Source organism: Drosophila teissieri, chromosome 2R (genome assembly GCF_016746235.2).
Source record: "Drosophila teissieri strain GT53w chromosome 2R, Prin_Dtei_1.1, whole genome shotgun sequence".
NCBI classification, from domain to species: domain Eukaryota; kingdom Metazoa; phylum Arthropoda; class Insecta; order Diptera; family Drosophilidae; genus Drosophila; species Drosophila teissieri.
In genome coordinates this window covers 13,657,589-13,673,879 of record NC_053030.1, presented here as the reverse complement: position 1 = coordinate 13,673,879, position 16,291 = coordinate 13,657,589, and the positions used below count along the sequence as shown (strand labels likewise).

The 16,291-nt window shown below is 46.3% G+C and overlaps 2 protein-coding genes across 2 annotated transcripts; one reads left to right on the top strand and one right to left on the bottom strand.

The window, feature by feature from the left end:
- Positions 1–476: 476 nt before the first annotated feature.
- LOC122614457 lies at positions 477–2,276 on the bottom strand. Its single transcript, XM_043789020.1, has one exon. The coding sequence runs from the start codon at positions 2,274–2,276 to the stop codon at positions 477–479; it is 1,800 nt and encodes a 599-aa protein (XP_043644955.1).
- Positions 2,277–10,871: 8,595 nt separating this feature from the next.
- On the top strand, positions 10,872–15,953 carry LOC122614456 (mediator of RNA polymerase II transcription subunit 15a). Its single transcript, XM_043789019.1, has 4 exons — positions 10,872–11,009; positions 12,091–12,445; positions 12,643–15,502; positions 15,561–15,953. The coding sequence occupies exons 1-4, from the start codon at positions 10,872–10,874 to the stop codon at positions 15,754–15,756; spliced, it is 3,549 nt and encodes a 1,182-aa protein (XP_043644954.1). The 3' UTR covers positions 15,757–15,953.
- The last annotated feature ends 338 nt before the right edge of the window (positions 15,954–16,291 follow it).

Below are 16,291 nucleotides of genomic sequence, written 5' to 3'. Positions count from 1 at the left end.
TTTTGTTTCATTTATCGTTTATATAAATGGTTTTCATGTGAAATTCACATATTAGGGCCTTACATGTTTGAAACTTATCCCCACGATTTCCAGTGATGTTAGCCTGGTAAAAAGGAGTCATTAAAATGTTAGTTGAACAGGGCCAACAGTTTTAAACCATATCGTGCAAAAATCTGCAGGCGTGACAAGTGGTATTCCAATTTGTCTTGCATTTTCCTGTCGTAAAATACCGTCAAAAGCACATCATCGGTAAGCCGTAACTCTATATGCAAATGTAAGGTTGAGTCGGCCAGGTAGTATACTAGATTGGGGACATGGCGGGATCTATGGCGGGATCTATGACATTACGGAACGTTCTGTCTTGTTATATATGTAGCCTATATGCTTCACAAAACGCAGGCAATGATTTGTAGTATTTATTATCTCTGTATTTCAATTAATTAAACATGACCAATTTGTGTATTTAATGTTTTTTATTACAATCTACACTGCCATAGCCGTTTGCATCTCTCTCCGCAACGCAATATCTCCAGTATAAAGCAACCACTACTAATCAACATGGCTCCCAGATAAAGCTTAAGTATCCACGAGATATCGTCCAGCAAGAGGCTCCCCTCAACTTTTCTCTGCTTACTAAGGTCCTCCATGGATGCCAGGCCAAGCCTGACCATTTCGATGACGCTGTGACTCTTCCAGAAATCCACCAAGCCAAACTCATGCTGCTGCATCATGTGGTCTTCGAATAGGTGTCGATGGGGCAAGTAGCGTCGCAGCGGGGGACTGAACAACATGAACTGATTGAAGCAGAGATCGCTGGCCAGGTAAAAGGCGGGTTCAGCGAATAGCTTCTGCTGCTCCTCGTAGCCATGCCAACGGTCCACGGATACCGGGAATATGAAACTTGTGTTGAAGGAGTCGCGCAGGGTTAGGTATTCGGAAATGTCGTCGACGATCAGCAGATGATCTTCGGCTATTTCCCGAAAATGTGAGTTGTTCAGGGAGGTGAGGACATTCACTTCCATCCTGCTGATTGCCATTTTAAGTGAGGAGTTTCCAATGTCTCGAAAGGATCGAATGTATGGCTGGGATGGAGGCTGCGTGAAATACGACTGCAGGTAGGCCTCATACATGGTGGTGATCATAACGCTGGCAAAGCACAGGACAAAGATGATCAGCTTGAGATGCCTGTTTGGATTCGGCGGAAATGGAAACGATTGACCCAAAAGGCCCCGTAGACTCTTGTCGTTCAGCAGGACGTTGGCCAGGGTGAGGTTCCGCCAGGACAAATGTTGCGTGTAGATGATCAGAACGGAGAAGAGACACAACATGACGAAGATGATGCTCAGAACCTGGGGATCCACTATCATCGAGTACACCAGATTGTAGGGCATCTTGGCAGGAACTGGCACCATTAGACAGTAGCCGGTCAGCAGGTAAGGATACCAGACGGTATCCAAATTCTTGAACTGCAAGGAACTCGCCAGTGATGTGCCAATGTCCACAACATCCTCCTTGGCCCAGTTCATTATATCCATGACGCTGGCCTTCTTGACCCCGAACGCCGTTATATCTATGAACTGCAGTTTGGCATTCAGCCTCTGGGCATAGGTGTTCATCATGTGTCCCAGGTAACCCAACATCTTAGTCTCACCGGACTTTGCATCTCGATAAACCATGGTTCGAGGCACCAAACTATCTGGCGCAGTTCTTATAGCAGCACCACGCATGTTCTTAAAGTTCTCAATGTAGATAGGTTGGTCCTTGAAGAAGTGGCCTTCTACATAGTTGGGTGTCTGGAAGAAGCGACAGGAATAGAAGGTATCCGATTGATCGAAGTCCGACTTGACCATGGCTATGTTATGCTGCTCCTTCAGGGAGTACTTCATGCAAACAGCTTCGGGCTCACTATTTCCCTCTAGATAAATCAGACGTCTGGTTCTCTGCAACTTCAGTAGGGTGTACGAATTCTCTTCATTTTCCGCCTCAGATCCACAGCTTAGTACTAGGGTTGCTGTACTAAAATTCCAATCATAATCGGTACTTCCTGATGGTATAGTGACTGTGGGTATCTCGAGTTTCCTCAAAAGCGAATGGAACACGCATTCCTTTCCGTAGACCAACAAAGTATTGAACTCTTCCTCTAGATTTAGTCTCGAGAGTACTCGAAGTAGTCTACCTTCCAACAATTCTAGATCTCTGGTCTGAGTATTATTAAGTATCTGGGCACTCAACTGTCCAACGCAGCCAAGAATAATGACTAGCCAACCAGGAGTCATCACGAAACTGTTGGCAATCCTCGCAGGACGAGCACTTTTTGTTTGCCTTTTACGAAGTGCCACAATGTTTCCACCTCAATCCATTTAAATGGTATTTAAAAATCGTGTTAAAAGCGTATACCAGGTTATCATGCAATTTCCGTGTTCAGGGCGACCCAAGTATGGCAATTAACTGCTGCACTTTAAAGTGTTTGGCTGACATTTATGCGGGACACAAAAGATTCATTTAACTGAGAATGTCCCCTCCTGCGGGCAGAAACCCAAAAGTGGGAAAAGTTTTGGCCTTGTGCGTGAGATTGCTACATTTGAGTCACTGGAAAGGCCTTTAACAACTTCCGCTGCAGCTCGAAAATGAACTCGAACACCAAGTGCATTCCCATTTCGATGCATGTTTTAAGAGCTCTGGAAGACAGACAATTCGATTGCTAAAACGAAATTTTCCGGCAATTTGAGCCGAGTGAGGCTCAGTGCTCATTGCATTCGATTTTGTGACTCGCACTGGGTCCCGCATGGAAAGTGTAGAAACGCAAACATTTCGTTTTATGCTCTTAATTGCAGTGCAAGTGGATTTCAATTATTCAAATGAGGCGCAGCACTTCCGAGGCGCCACAAACTGGTCCGAACGTCATGAATTTTTTGGCCAACCAACAAGGTACGAGGGATTTTCGAGGAGATGGCAAATGGCGATTTGTGGCAAAGGCGACACTGAAACTGAATTTCTTCTGCTTCATCATCATCATTTGGCTGGCTGATGATATCGCGGCTTTATCTCCTCGGCCTGCCTTTTGCCATTTTGCTCTCTGCCGTGAATGACGTTTCAGCGAAAGTTGTTACGTTACCATCGACAACCAGCACCGAAAGCCTATGCAAAACCGGTCGGTCATTGATTTTTGGTTACTGCAAATTGTCTGGCCATGACCAGCTGTGGAGCACAACTCATCTCCGCTGCAACTGCAGCGGCAACAACAACGACAACGTGGACGCCAAGTGAAGCCACTCGAATGGCAGGCGAAAATGCTTTGTTGTCACTTGGCCCGATCCACGCTGCGTATGCTTGATTTGCTGTAATGGCTTTTGTGCGTGCAAGTGTGTGGCGAATTTCGATGTTTATGGCCGGCAAATGTTTACATTGCCAACCAGTTGCAGTGCCAGTCGCACATTGTTCAATATCTTTCAACGAAAATATTTTGTTAATAACACACTTCAAAGGAAACCGATGATGGCTTTGTTTGATCGCCTATTGAGTGTTATTTAATGCAGTATATTTTCTTAGAAATTGATTAAGTCGTAATGGTTCCAAAATATTTATTGCTAATAACACGGCCCTAAATGAGGCAATTGTTTGTTATTTTTTTTTAAATATGTTTTAGTAAATTTTTAACTTCTACATTAATGACAGCTTATAAAACTACGAATTTACAAAATAGCTAAGAAGCTCATTTCCTTAAAAAACATTGCTCTTTAACTAGAATTTATAAATACAAGTTCGTTAAATAACATTTACTAATTTAATGTACACGTTTTTGTGAACTACTAAAAAGAGCTCTAACTTTTTAACGATATTTTCAGTTTGAATGATTGCATATATTCAATCTTCAGCTAATACTTTTGTTTAACTGTTGCTTCGTGCTAAATAAATCACTGAAAACAACATCACTTGAGAAAGGGGCCGTAAAACAACGTAACCCATTTAATTTGCCCTACTCTCGCAAAATATGTTATTCGCATAAGAACGGCTTATTATGATACTTCCTTTCACTGCCCACTCTTTTGTATGGCTTGTCAAATCGCTGGTAATCCAAGGAGCCATAAAACCAGATCCCAGAGCCACCGAAATCTGCACAAGCTGTTCATTAGGCTTTCGATTGTGTTATTGTTTTGGGCCATTTATATGGGTTGTTGCTGTTGGCCGGGCTTTGTATTTTTGGCGTGGCTCTCTTAATGTGCCCACTTTTGGGTTTTGCTTGTCCGACATTTTGCCGGCGATTTTAACACACATTGAGCAGACAGCTGGCGGCACAATTTCAACTTCGGCTTCATTGCGGGCTACTCTCTTTCATTTCCTCGTCTGAAGCGCTTGCCATTGAAAGTAAAATCGGACGGGCTGTTTTTGTTTTTGCTGCTGGCATCCAGATTCACTTTCGTTGGCTTTTGATTGAGAATACTTGAGTGTGGTATCGGAATCTTCAAGTTGAACCACAAAACCCACCACGAGGTGAGCGGAGGGTCCATCTTCAGCCAACCGACGAGGCAGAGATTGCAACTCTCTCTCGACTGCGTTTCTCTCTTTCGCTGGCAACGTCTTCGTGTTGGCCAAGCTGTTGGCCACATTCGACTTCAAGTTTCAGTTACAATACGGCAGCGACTCGGCCTGGTTGCGATTCCCACAATTGCTCCGCGCGTGTCCCCCAATTGCGAGTGAGTGTCCTGATCCGCGTCGAAGGATAATCGCCAGAAAAGTGGGTGCAGTGCAAGCTCGACTACATTTATTTTTGAAGCCAACTAAACGCGAGTGCTTATTAAATATAGCTTTGATTTTCAGCAGCTGCTTATTGCCACGGACCCGGGATTAAGTTGCATCCTGTCGCGATGAGAACTCTGCCATTTTTGGTAAGTGTGTGGCATTTGGGCACCTATTTTCAATGCTAAGTGGCTACTTATGTAACCATCTAGGGCTCATTAATCTGCAGAGGTGTCAACGCTAGCTTGACCTGCGATCTGCGACCCCATCTTCCATCTTCCCCATTGAAACCGGTGACATTGACAAATCGTGTCATTCCATTACAGGGCCCAAACAAAAGTAAGCGAAGTAAGCCAAGTGTAAATTGCCTTCCGGCTGCCGCGACTCCAAGACTTCAACTTGGCACTTGTTACGCGAAGAAATGTCGGCCTATCTCATGGATCTCTTCATCCATCCGATTTGCACATGTGTGGATTTGCCCAGCAAATTGTCTCATTGTTTCCACGAGTCTTGTTAGCACTGCCATTGCCTGATTTGCAATTTTCCCTGAATTACCTTCTTTTTTTTTCCTTTTTACCAATTTCTTGGCCTCCGATATGATTACGGGGATTTTCTACCCACAGTTTGTTTCTTGGAATTTGTTGACTATTGATGTAGTCATTTTCCTTGCATACACATGACAGATGACAAATGAGCGTGCCATACAGAGATATGGAAATTAGTATTGCTGGTTTTATTAAGTCCCTAGATTTTTGATGGCTTGCTTAAGTCAAAAGGTCTTATATTCTTTAATATCCAATTCAGTTTTTGACATTGGAAATTAAAACTTATGCAAGAATTATGTAAAATATTCATAAATCAAATGATGATTGATTTGAGAGAAATGTAAAACGTTTTTCTCAATATTTTGCAAAAACATATATACCACTCTTTGGGATCGCAACTTTCCGTAGAAATACGGGTTTTGTCAGCAATACCTGAATGATTAAATTACAAAGTGATTTCTTTTAGTGCTTCTCATTATTTACACAATCAACTGCTTTTGCAATATGGAATCATATGCAATCAGCCACCTGCTGAAGAACCGAATGGTCTTCTGCGCTCATTTAACGTCTTCATCTGCATCATCAGTAAAATCAACACGAGATCTCAGAGCATATCCAAACTGTCCTCCTTTCGATTGCCGTCTGCCAGTCAGTATCTTTGTGTTCGTCTGCCTTTCAAAATCGAGGCGCCAAATGGCCATCAGATGTGGAGTTTTGCAAAAGCAGCCAGAGATGACTCTAAACTTTTGCAGCCGAAAATCCCCGTGATGATCATTAGTGGCTGCTATTGCTATTTGGATCATGATGTGTGTAACCTTTACAAAAGACGTGTAAGTGGCTTCGTTTATTGAACTTCTTTTCTGCTCCACACATTGTGAATGCAATTCCAAATAAATGCCAAAGTGGAACTGGCCCGAAAGTAATTATTTGGCTTGTAATGAAAACTACGAGCGTTTCACGGCTAATTTCAGTCGAATGAAAAAGAAAATGCTTATTGTCATTGCGCATGTTTGGTTAAGACAAGAAGAATGGGCTTTCTGGCTTTCAGCTTGGGGCTTTTTGGCCAGCGGCTATTCACGACACCCATTGACTTCAGCACCTGTTGTGTTTCCTCTGGGCCAAAACTAGTAGTTCCCCAAATAGGCCGAGGCTGAGCATATTTTAATATGCTGCACGCATGCAAACTGCCCATTTGTTGCTTGTAGTGTAGAAAGTTGATTGGATTTGTTCGTCTCCGACTTCGAATTGGGATTTGGATTTCGATTTTGACTTGGATTTTCTTGTTGATTCAATTATTATAATGTTTATGGAATGGCTGCCGAAAGTTTCAACAAGTGCAGCCCTGTGATATTTTTTTTGGACGCCAGGAATGCACCTTTCACTTCTCATTCAATTATTTCCTTGCTGGCGTCGAAAGATGCTCACCAAATAAAAGGAAACTTTTGCAATTGAAGACGAGTTGCCAGTGGCCAGTTTTTCGGCTCTCGGACCGGCCAGATGTGAATGTACTGATGTACCGATGTGCCTTGGTGATGGGCATTGGGGATGGGGTTGCGGCGACACACGAATTCATATTTCGGAATGCGGTTTTCGACCGCAGACAATTTTCTGTTTGGCGCGCAATTACACTCGGTACAAGTACAAGTATCCGTAGTTCGGTGGTCATCGCGCGGGCTTATATTTATTTAATTAAATGTGTTGCTCAAGCGACCAGCATCCTGAACTGCATACTGCACGCATTACCCATGAATATTAATGGTGAACTGATATTGCTCGGCTGACGATTAGGCTGCCTACTAATTTGCGGTGTTAACATTTTTGGGGGCCTATTAGTTATTTCTATTTTCTCCGACGATGAGGGGGCAAAAGAGAGCATTACGTAATGCGGTCGTGAATGCGGCCAGAGTTCATCGCGGTTCCGGCTGGCTATCAGCGACCTGACGACCAGGCGACCGACCAGGTTTGTTTAATTTATGCGAGCTTTTTCTTCGAGGTTTACTGATTGTTTATTTGATTTTTATTTATTTTATGCAACGACCTTGCTCATCGCTTAGCTCGTCACCGCAGTTAAGTAATTAAAGGCAATGCATAAAAAGCAGCCAAGCGTCTGCCACTGACCGCCCTCAACAGAAATGGGTTTTGGAATTGGTTAGTTAATTGGGATTGTATCATTTGATTGGCTGCTAAATTAGGATTTACCTTTCATTTCCACTCGGCCGCAAGACGAGCCCCGAGTTCGTTGCCTAAGTCTTTTGTTTTCGTCCCCCTTCGGTGGCTATATTTGCAGTGGCCAATTGTTTGCGACCACTGGTGGGCACACTCTAGGTGTTGGACACACCAACCAAGTGTGCCTGGTCACTCGTGTCTTACCAGCTAATTTGCTTGATTTGTCGCCGTTTGCATAACGCTGTTGTCAGTGACAATACGCAATATGTGTTCGATTGCCTTTCAATTTACTCATTACCCGGTAATTTGCAATTGACACATTGCAAAAATTGCACAAATGACAGAAATATGAGGTGAGTTGCATTGGTCAACTTGCAATCGAGATCTCTGGACTCTGGAGGAAAAGCCTGCCATCAAGTCGAGAGCTCCCCCACTTGTGGTCGAGATCCCTTGGAGAGTGGTGGAACAACTTTTACATTTGCTTTGGCGTGCACCGGATTCCAAAGACGTGCAGCCATCTCAGCCGTCGTTCGACAGTAGTGCCCATTATGCAGATCAGCTCAGCTCCGCTGGCGGGGCTCACGCACAGGTCCGACCTGCCAAGAGCGCTTCCCACACCCGCTGGTGGAGCTCGGCTTCCACGGGGCACGCACACGAAATGTTGCCACTTGCCACTTGCCGGCACAGGTGGATCTTCTTCTGCTGGCCAGCTTTCTCGGGGCCAATCCATGTCACGCTGGGATATACACGGCAAAAATAGCCCCCCAAATTGGTAATTATTCGTGGTGCTTTTTCACACCACAACATCACCTATCTTTGTCGTATCAGCAGGTCATTAAAAAGCTAAACTTATCTTAATAATAACACAGAATTCTCTGAATACCTTGGAGATAGTTTTATCTTCCTTAATACTGATACGCTATTCATTTACATACGCCTTCCTACGCTCACTCAATTTACAAATCTGTTGACAAGCGGACAAACACTGCAATGGTTAACAAGCCATAGGAAAGTAAACATGAAAGTAAACAAATGGGATACAATAATTTGAGTTACCTGCCTTCAATCACTGGGGTTTTTAATTTAAATAACCGCCTGTGATTTGGAAGGTAAACTCTAATTGATTTTCTATTAAGGCAACTAATACATCGACTTTCCAAAACACGTAATTACTTGTATGGTAGTGATTTAGCATAAATTACAAAATTTAAACAGATTACGTCTGAATTTTTCTCCGTGTGCCCCTTACCGGGCGGAGAAGTATCCGCAGCAGAAGAAGCATAAAAGCACTTTCATTTTTCATTTCATTTAATAATTCATCATATTTTTCACCTTTTGTTTCTCCGCGCCGTCATCGTTTTGGCGTTATCTGAAGGGTGGCCCCCCAGCGAAATGGTTTATGGCCTGGTCCACATTTTCCCGCCTGGCGTGTCGCTTACTTCCGTTTTCGTTGATCGTGTGGCACTTCTAAGACACAATGACGGCAGAAAAACGATAAATGTTTTATTTTCGTACACGGGTTTTATGCCATTTAGTTCGGCTCTGCGAAACAGGGGGTCTGTGATCTGGGATCTGTGAGCAGAGCTCGGCTCGCATGCCAAGTTTGTCGCTGCAGTCTTTCGTTTGTTTTCGCAAGTCTCACATTTTCTACACCTCAATTTGAGCACTCACTTCCTTTCTTCATTCCTGTTGGTCGCGCTACAGTTATTCCACTTGGACAGCTGCTGGCTTATGCAACCTGGGTCTGAGATTTAATTATAAGGATTTGCCTGATTGTTGGCAATTTCGCGCGAAAACAGACGCGAAAGTGACGCATTATTTACATCCGCCTCGGTTTCTTTTCGCGATGATTAATACTACACATTTTTTGTTTTTTGGCAATGGGAAATGATGTCAGTTACATTAAGTGATGTCTGGCATATAATGTTCTCAGACATTAGGCTTTGGCAACTTTTGCATCACTTTGCGATGACTGACGATCCTACCCACTCGAGTAATTGGTCTGAAGACAAGTTGCAATTCTGGGCTAACTGCTTATGCGGTGGTTCTCACGAAGATGACTTTCAAGTTGTGGGCCAGAATAATTGTGCCGTGTCACAGGCTGATTGTCTGCGCGGTGTGTGTGTCTGCAATCTGCAATCTGCAATCTATTCACATGACAGACAGCCTAACAATGGCAGATCAACGGGCACATATCATAACAGTGCATCATCAAGTGCAGGCGGTTGTTTTTTGCCTTATGTCTTATGATTTATCCGTTCAGACAACAAAGCAGCCGAATATAAACACTGTTTACATGAGAACTTCCCTGGCTATTTGTCAGTTGCAAATTTGGACAAGTTGTCGGGCAGATTTCACTTGGCCAATCGTCTGGTACACCAACGTAAACACCAAAGCATGCAAAAAACCAACCGCAGAAACGTGCCGACCATCAGTTGTAGCTGCCACTTGGCGCACTTAGCCACATGCCACAAGTTGTTAGTCCTGCGGTCAACTGGTTATCCCCTACACCCACCCCCACCTCCAACCCCATCCTCAATCGCAACCACAATATTCATCCCATTTGGACCATTGCACAACAGCAGCAGTTAGACAAGTTACAGCCGTTGATTTACACTAGCCCACTAAATGCTTGCCAAAGATTTTTGGGGTTTCTTCTGCTTTTTCATTAATAAGTTTTTGTCTCGGCCCGATTGCGTAATTCTGGCGTTTTTGGCCAAACGAAGGAAAACTCTGGCTGACATCAGATTTATTGGCTTGTAAACATTTTCGTTATGTTAATGTGCGAGTTCAGCTGTTGAGTATTTTGGGACTCTGGCTTGAGATGAATTTTGATGGCTTTTGACTGAGTGCCTTGGTGTGCCATGGTGTGTAACTTTCTCCCATTGTTAGCATCTTTCTTTTCATGAACTGCTTTTGGCTGTTCGCAGTCTCTGTCTGTCGATGGTGATGTTGATTTGATTATTTCTCTCTTTTTGTGTCGTTTTGTGTCTTTATGTGCTTCATATTTTGTTTGGCTTTGTTTTGGCAAATCTTTGACATTCGCCTATTGTATGTGGTCAGCGGAGTGTGTGAGCTGCAGCAGCTGGACTACGCGGCGGCCAAATGGACTTGGCCATAGGTCAGTTAGATGGTCGTGTATGGCAATGTGACAGTTTCTTTTGGGAAGTGGCTGTTGGATAATCGGTCTGTTTGTGTGGGGGCTTCACTGATTAGCATATGCGGCATCGCACGGGTTGTGGCATAACCCCTCTCCGAGCAGTGACATCACTGCTCCAGTCATCCAGTCATTCAGTCAGTAATTGCAATTAAAAAGAGCTGCAATCATTAAGCTGTCAAAATGTCTGCGTTAAAAGTGTGAAGACAAAGGAACTGCCTGTCGGTGGGGTTGTCAAAACACGGTCTCACAGCTTCCGTTTTGACATGACACTGCAGACGCCTCCCGGCAACAAAAACAATGAGGCCCAGAGATGCCATAATCAGGCGCGACTACCGTGTGATTGTGTATGCGCCACCGATCGACAGAGCCTCAACTGGGGCAAGCCCCCGATCTTTGTGGCAGTGGGTAACGCTCATTGTCCGTCGAGTGTGTATTATTTTCACTTCACTTTCTGCTCAGCCATCAAAATGTGTTATACTCGCACTCGTACTTTATTATTTAGATACAAATCAAATGTCAAGCGCCCACACACACACCGCACACACATAACACACAACTCACAAACACACCGGTTTGACTCGACTGACATTTGCAGTCCAAGTGCAGTTTGGAAAGTTTGGTGAAAAATTCGAGACAGAATCGAGCTTTTCTTTTGTGTCGTTTGGCATTTTTGCGTGGGCGTGGCCAGAAAGCGGCTGCCGCGGTCAATTGAAATTCGTCGCCGCGCTCCAAGGCAACTTTCACGGCTAAGCCCGAAAGGCCCGGCTGCCTCTTCCGCCTTCTCCGCCAGTCGAAGACGGAGGATGACTCAATGGCCCCCAGTTCGCCGATTAACCGCATCGCGATATGCCAAATTAAAAGGCGAAACCGGGACGAATTGAAATGCTTGAGGATTGCCTTGCCTTGCCTTTAACCCATCAAGTTATCAAGTTGGCGTTGTGTCAATTTTGTGGTCAACAACTCAATCTCAGCCTCTCCATTCCATATCCATCTCCAACTCGCAGCCCCAACTTGACATTGACCCAATGCAAAAAAGTGAAAAAATAGACAAAAACACGTCCACATTTCTGCTGGAGCTAATTTGTTGTGGCTTCGTTAACTGGAGATGTTCGAGTTTATTGCGCTTTTAATTCGCCTTTTTTGGCGCTCACCAATTTGTTTTGCCATCTAATATTTCGGCCGGTAAAAGTTTCTTTTCGGTTTTGGGCCTTTGTCGGGGTCTCGACCTTGTCCACCATATAACAATTAAAATATTTGCTTCCAGGAGCCGTGTGTTTACATGGCAGTTAGACTTATCTGGTAGATTTATGGTTGCCTTTCAGATGTTTTGGCTGCCAACAATTTCACCCGAATATATTCCGCTTCCAAGGCTGATTAGTATCTTCGGCTATGGCCTAATCCAACCAAATTCGAGTTCCACGAAGTTTTAATTAAAATATTTTGGCAGCCGTACTAATCCAACACTTTCTATTCACTTTGCAGTTGGCGCTGGCGCTCTTGGCCTTTGGAGTTGCCTCATCATCCTCCACCACCAGCACAACCACATCGGCGAAGCCAAAAACCAATAATCCCAAGGCTGAGTCAGAGAAGCCCACCAAGCAGCCATCGCCATCGCCATCCGCAGCTCCATCGCCATCTTCCAAGGCCACAAACACCTCCACCACCCGGCAGTCTAAAGCCCTGAAGCCGGGCGAGAATCGTGGCAAGAGAACTCTCTACGACTTCGGAAATGCCGGCTATCTGTATCCGGAAGTGGCATCCCGAAGGGCTGGCTATGTGGACAACGCGGCGAGCTATTATCCCCAAGCTGGTTACTACAATGGCCAGGGTGCAGTTGGTAAGTTAACTGGGCAGATCTGGTTTTCATTTTCAGTGCTTAACTGGCACTCGATTTGGCAAAACACCAATAATAATTATCCGATGATTTCGTTGCACTTAATTCAAAATAATGAAAATGTTTAATGAAAGTGAAAACTGCAGCACTTCAATAAATGATTAACTCCAAAACTGAGCCATTACTTTTCCTAATTTCAGCTCAATATCCCGGAAGCTTTGGACCCGCCTATGCCCAATATCCGCAGTACTTGGAGGCTCCAGAGCCCATCATCGAGATCATCATCAAGGATGCCAATGAAACACTAGCCGAGGAGCCCGCCCAGCCGACTCTGACCAAGAAGAAGAAGAAGAAGGAGAAGGTGCACGTGTTCTATGTGAACTACAAGAAGGATCACAACAACAAGCTGCATCTGGAGTCGCCGATTGCCTCGCTGAACAACGACGACAACGAGGAGGAAGAGGAGGAGGAGGAGGAAGAGGTCATCCAGTATCCGGTTACGCCCCTGCCTCCGGTAAAGTCCACCACCCTGCGCACGATTATCCACCCGGACTCGGAGAAATACCACAGTAACTCGGGTATTCATGTGTCGTTCGGAGCGGAGAACAAGCACCAGACCGGTCACATTCTGGAGGAGCACGATGCCGAGAGCATTCAGCGCCAGGTGGTGGCACTGCCGCCTTCGGTGTCCTCCAAATCGGAGGGCAGCTACGTGAGCAATACCCGAGCGGACTACGGACGAGAGAACAACTTTGGATCTCGGCCAGGTCCCATTTCCAACTTGCTCTTTGGCAGCAACTACCAACAGTCGGGCATCAACTACCAGCAGCAGCAACAGCAACTGCCCACGCAGCACAGCAACAACTACTTCAGGCCGCCGGCGGCTCTGGTGGGTCCTCCCCCCAACTATCCGAAGCCAGCACCCCAGCAACAGGTGCAGCAGCCACATCGAGCCAGCATCACCCAGCAGCAATTGCCCTCCACTTCCTCCCAGACCATTTTCAACAAGCTGGTGCAGCAGTCGCAGTTCTACATCAACCACAATCAGCAGTACCCACAGCAGCAATATCAGCAGCAACATCACCAGCAGCAGCAGCAACATCAACAGCAGCATCAGTATCAGCAGCAGCATCAGCAGCAACAACAGCAGCAACAGCATCAGCCTGCAACGCAGCAGCATCAACATCAACAGGCACCGCAGCAACATCAGCAGCAGGCCCCGCAGCAACAGCAGTACCAGAAACCTCCGCATAAGCAGGTCCAGGTGCCATTCTTTCCCACCATTCCACCCAAGAGCGTGACCCCTGCTCCCTACCAGCCCGTCAAGTTCCGTCCCACTCCAGCACCAGTGGTGCAAGCGAAGCCTCTGCCCCTGCCTGTCAAACTGGATAATGCGAACTACCAACAGCAGCAGCAACAGCAGCAGCAACACTATCAGCCGCAGCAGCAACAGAAACTGCCGCATCAACAGCAATCTTATCAGTTCGTTCGTCAGCCTCAATTTGTGCAGCAGCCACAGTTTGTGGTGCGTTCACCCACTCCCCCCCCAGACTACTACACCCAGCAGAAGCAGCAGACGCAGCAGCATCATACCCAGAGCGCTCTCAACTACTTCGACATCAAGCCATCAAAGGAGACGGAGTTGCTCAAGTCCATTCCCAAGTTCGAGCAGCACATCACGGAGACCGTACAGAATCCCATTGCTGCCGCGCAGCAGCCACAGCAGCAATACCATCAGCAGCAGGGGCAGCAACAACAGCAACAGCAGCAGTTTGCTTATAGTAGCACGAGGAATGAGGTGATCCACGATGTACCCGCTCCCAACCTGGGACCCACGGCTCCGCAGCACATCTCTGGGCACTATATAACGGCTGGAGCATCTGGAGTCCAGCAAACGCAGCAATTCGGCAGCTTTCCCAGCGCAGCTCCCTCACAGCCACCCGTCTACGCAGAGTCCACTCATGGCCAGAAAGTGATGGTGGTGACCCCAGTGCCCCCATCCTCCAACTATGTGACCTATGGCCAGTACTCCCAGACCGCTAATGAGCCTGTGGTCCACATTAATGCCCAGTCTGCGGCTCTGCAGGCTCAGGCCAGCACCAACTTCGCCCAGCAGCCTAGGCAGCCCGCCTCCTCGCTGATCAGTGCTCCATCCACGGATAACTCGCCCTTCAGTGTATCCACCTACCACTCGGACGTGTTCAAGGAGCTGGAGCAGCGCAACCAGAAGGATAAGAAGGCGCCCCAGCAGGTGCAACAACAGGCTCCCCAAATTGCTGCAGCACCGGTTCCTGCTTCTGTTCCCGCTCCAACTTCCACTCCTGCCTCTGCTCCAAATGGCAAGGCCTCGCAGACCCTGCTGCAATTGCCCGACGAAGTGCCTGATGATCTCCGCCAGCAACTCTTCTCCTCTGGCATCCTGAACAATGCCGATATCTCAATCTTGGACTACGACAAGCAGGGGGATATTGCGCTGGAGAACCTGCCCGCCGAACATCTGCAGCACTTCTATGGAGCCGGTGGTGGCGCCCAGATTGCCGAGACCAACAAGGTCTTGACCGTGGTCAAGCCCAATGGCGATAAGGTAGCCCTCAGCGAGAAGCAACTGGACCGCGTGAAGCAGACCAACTCTCTGCCCCAGAAGCAGGATCTCGATGTGAAGGTGGTGCGCTATGATGCCGCTCAGGGTCAGAGTGTGAGCGACAAGTATGTGCGCACCGATGCCACCGTGGTGACCCCGGTGGACTTGGCCGAGCGCCAACAGTACAACCGCTACCTCCCTCTGAAGATCAACGGCGCACAGTTCCCGATTCCGGACAGCGAGGAGCTGCTAGGCAAGCGAATTGTCAGCGTGGTGGTCCTGGCTCCCGTGGAGGCTCAGAATCCTGGACAGGCTGCCGGTGAGGCGAGGAGCGCCGATGGCAAAGAGGTCAAGTTCCTGGGCGGTGAGCTCATCAAGACGCTGGTGAAGAAGCCCACTAAGGAGAACTTCAAGCGCTGGCTGGAGAAGGAGGCGCGCACGGATCTGGATCTGCAGTCCGTCGTGCTGCTGGTGGCAAAGTAAGTAGATTGGCAATAATTCTCGATATCATACTGATACTCATTTTGTTCCTTCCAGATCCACAGATGCATCCGCGGAACAGGAGATCTTCATGTACGACATTGGAACGGGCAGCATAAACCGCCTGAACGGGGAGCTGTCTAGCACGTTTGTTAACGTGGCCGAGGAGAACGCCAGCAGCGAGGATCTGGAGCACGCCGCCACTTTGGACCACAGCTCGCTGGAGTCCATGATGCATCTGCGCCGCAGATAGACATCGCGATCGAGTCGAGTCGCCGCAGTCCAAACAAAATGCCATTTAGCTACTCAACTAGACATGATCATCGTGTGCCCCTGAAAGACCCTCTGGACTCTACTTCTTCCTTAGTTTTTCTTCTCTTTTCCCAAACTGTCCTCAGGTTGCACATTTTCCACTGAAAAAGAAATCGTTTCATTGATCACGGCATTGCATTCAAATCCTCTCGTAGTATTTCCATTTTGTAAATATTCTATGCTGATGTTACAATTATCGTAATTTAAGTTAATTTACGTAAAAATATTAAAATAAAAAAGAAAACATAAAAATCGTTTATTTTTGCATTGGGAATATTTTTAGAAGTTTTATATATTTTTCGTGGATATATGTATGTAGATGTCATATAATGTAATACTTCAATAGGAAGAATAAAATAATATCAAAACATTGTTCAAAAAAGTGTGGCAATGTTGGGCGGTTTGTGGGCTTGGCAACGTGGGTCAATAAATTTGCGATGTCTCTTAAATCTGCATGCTTAATGTGAATATGGTAG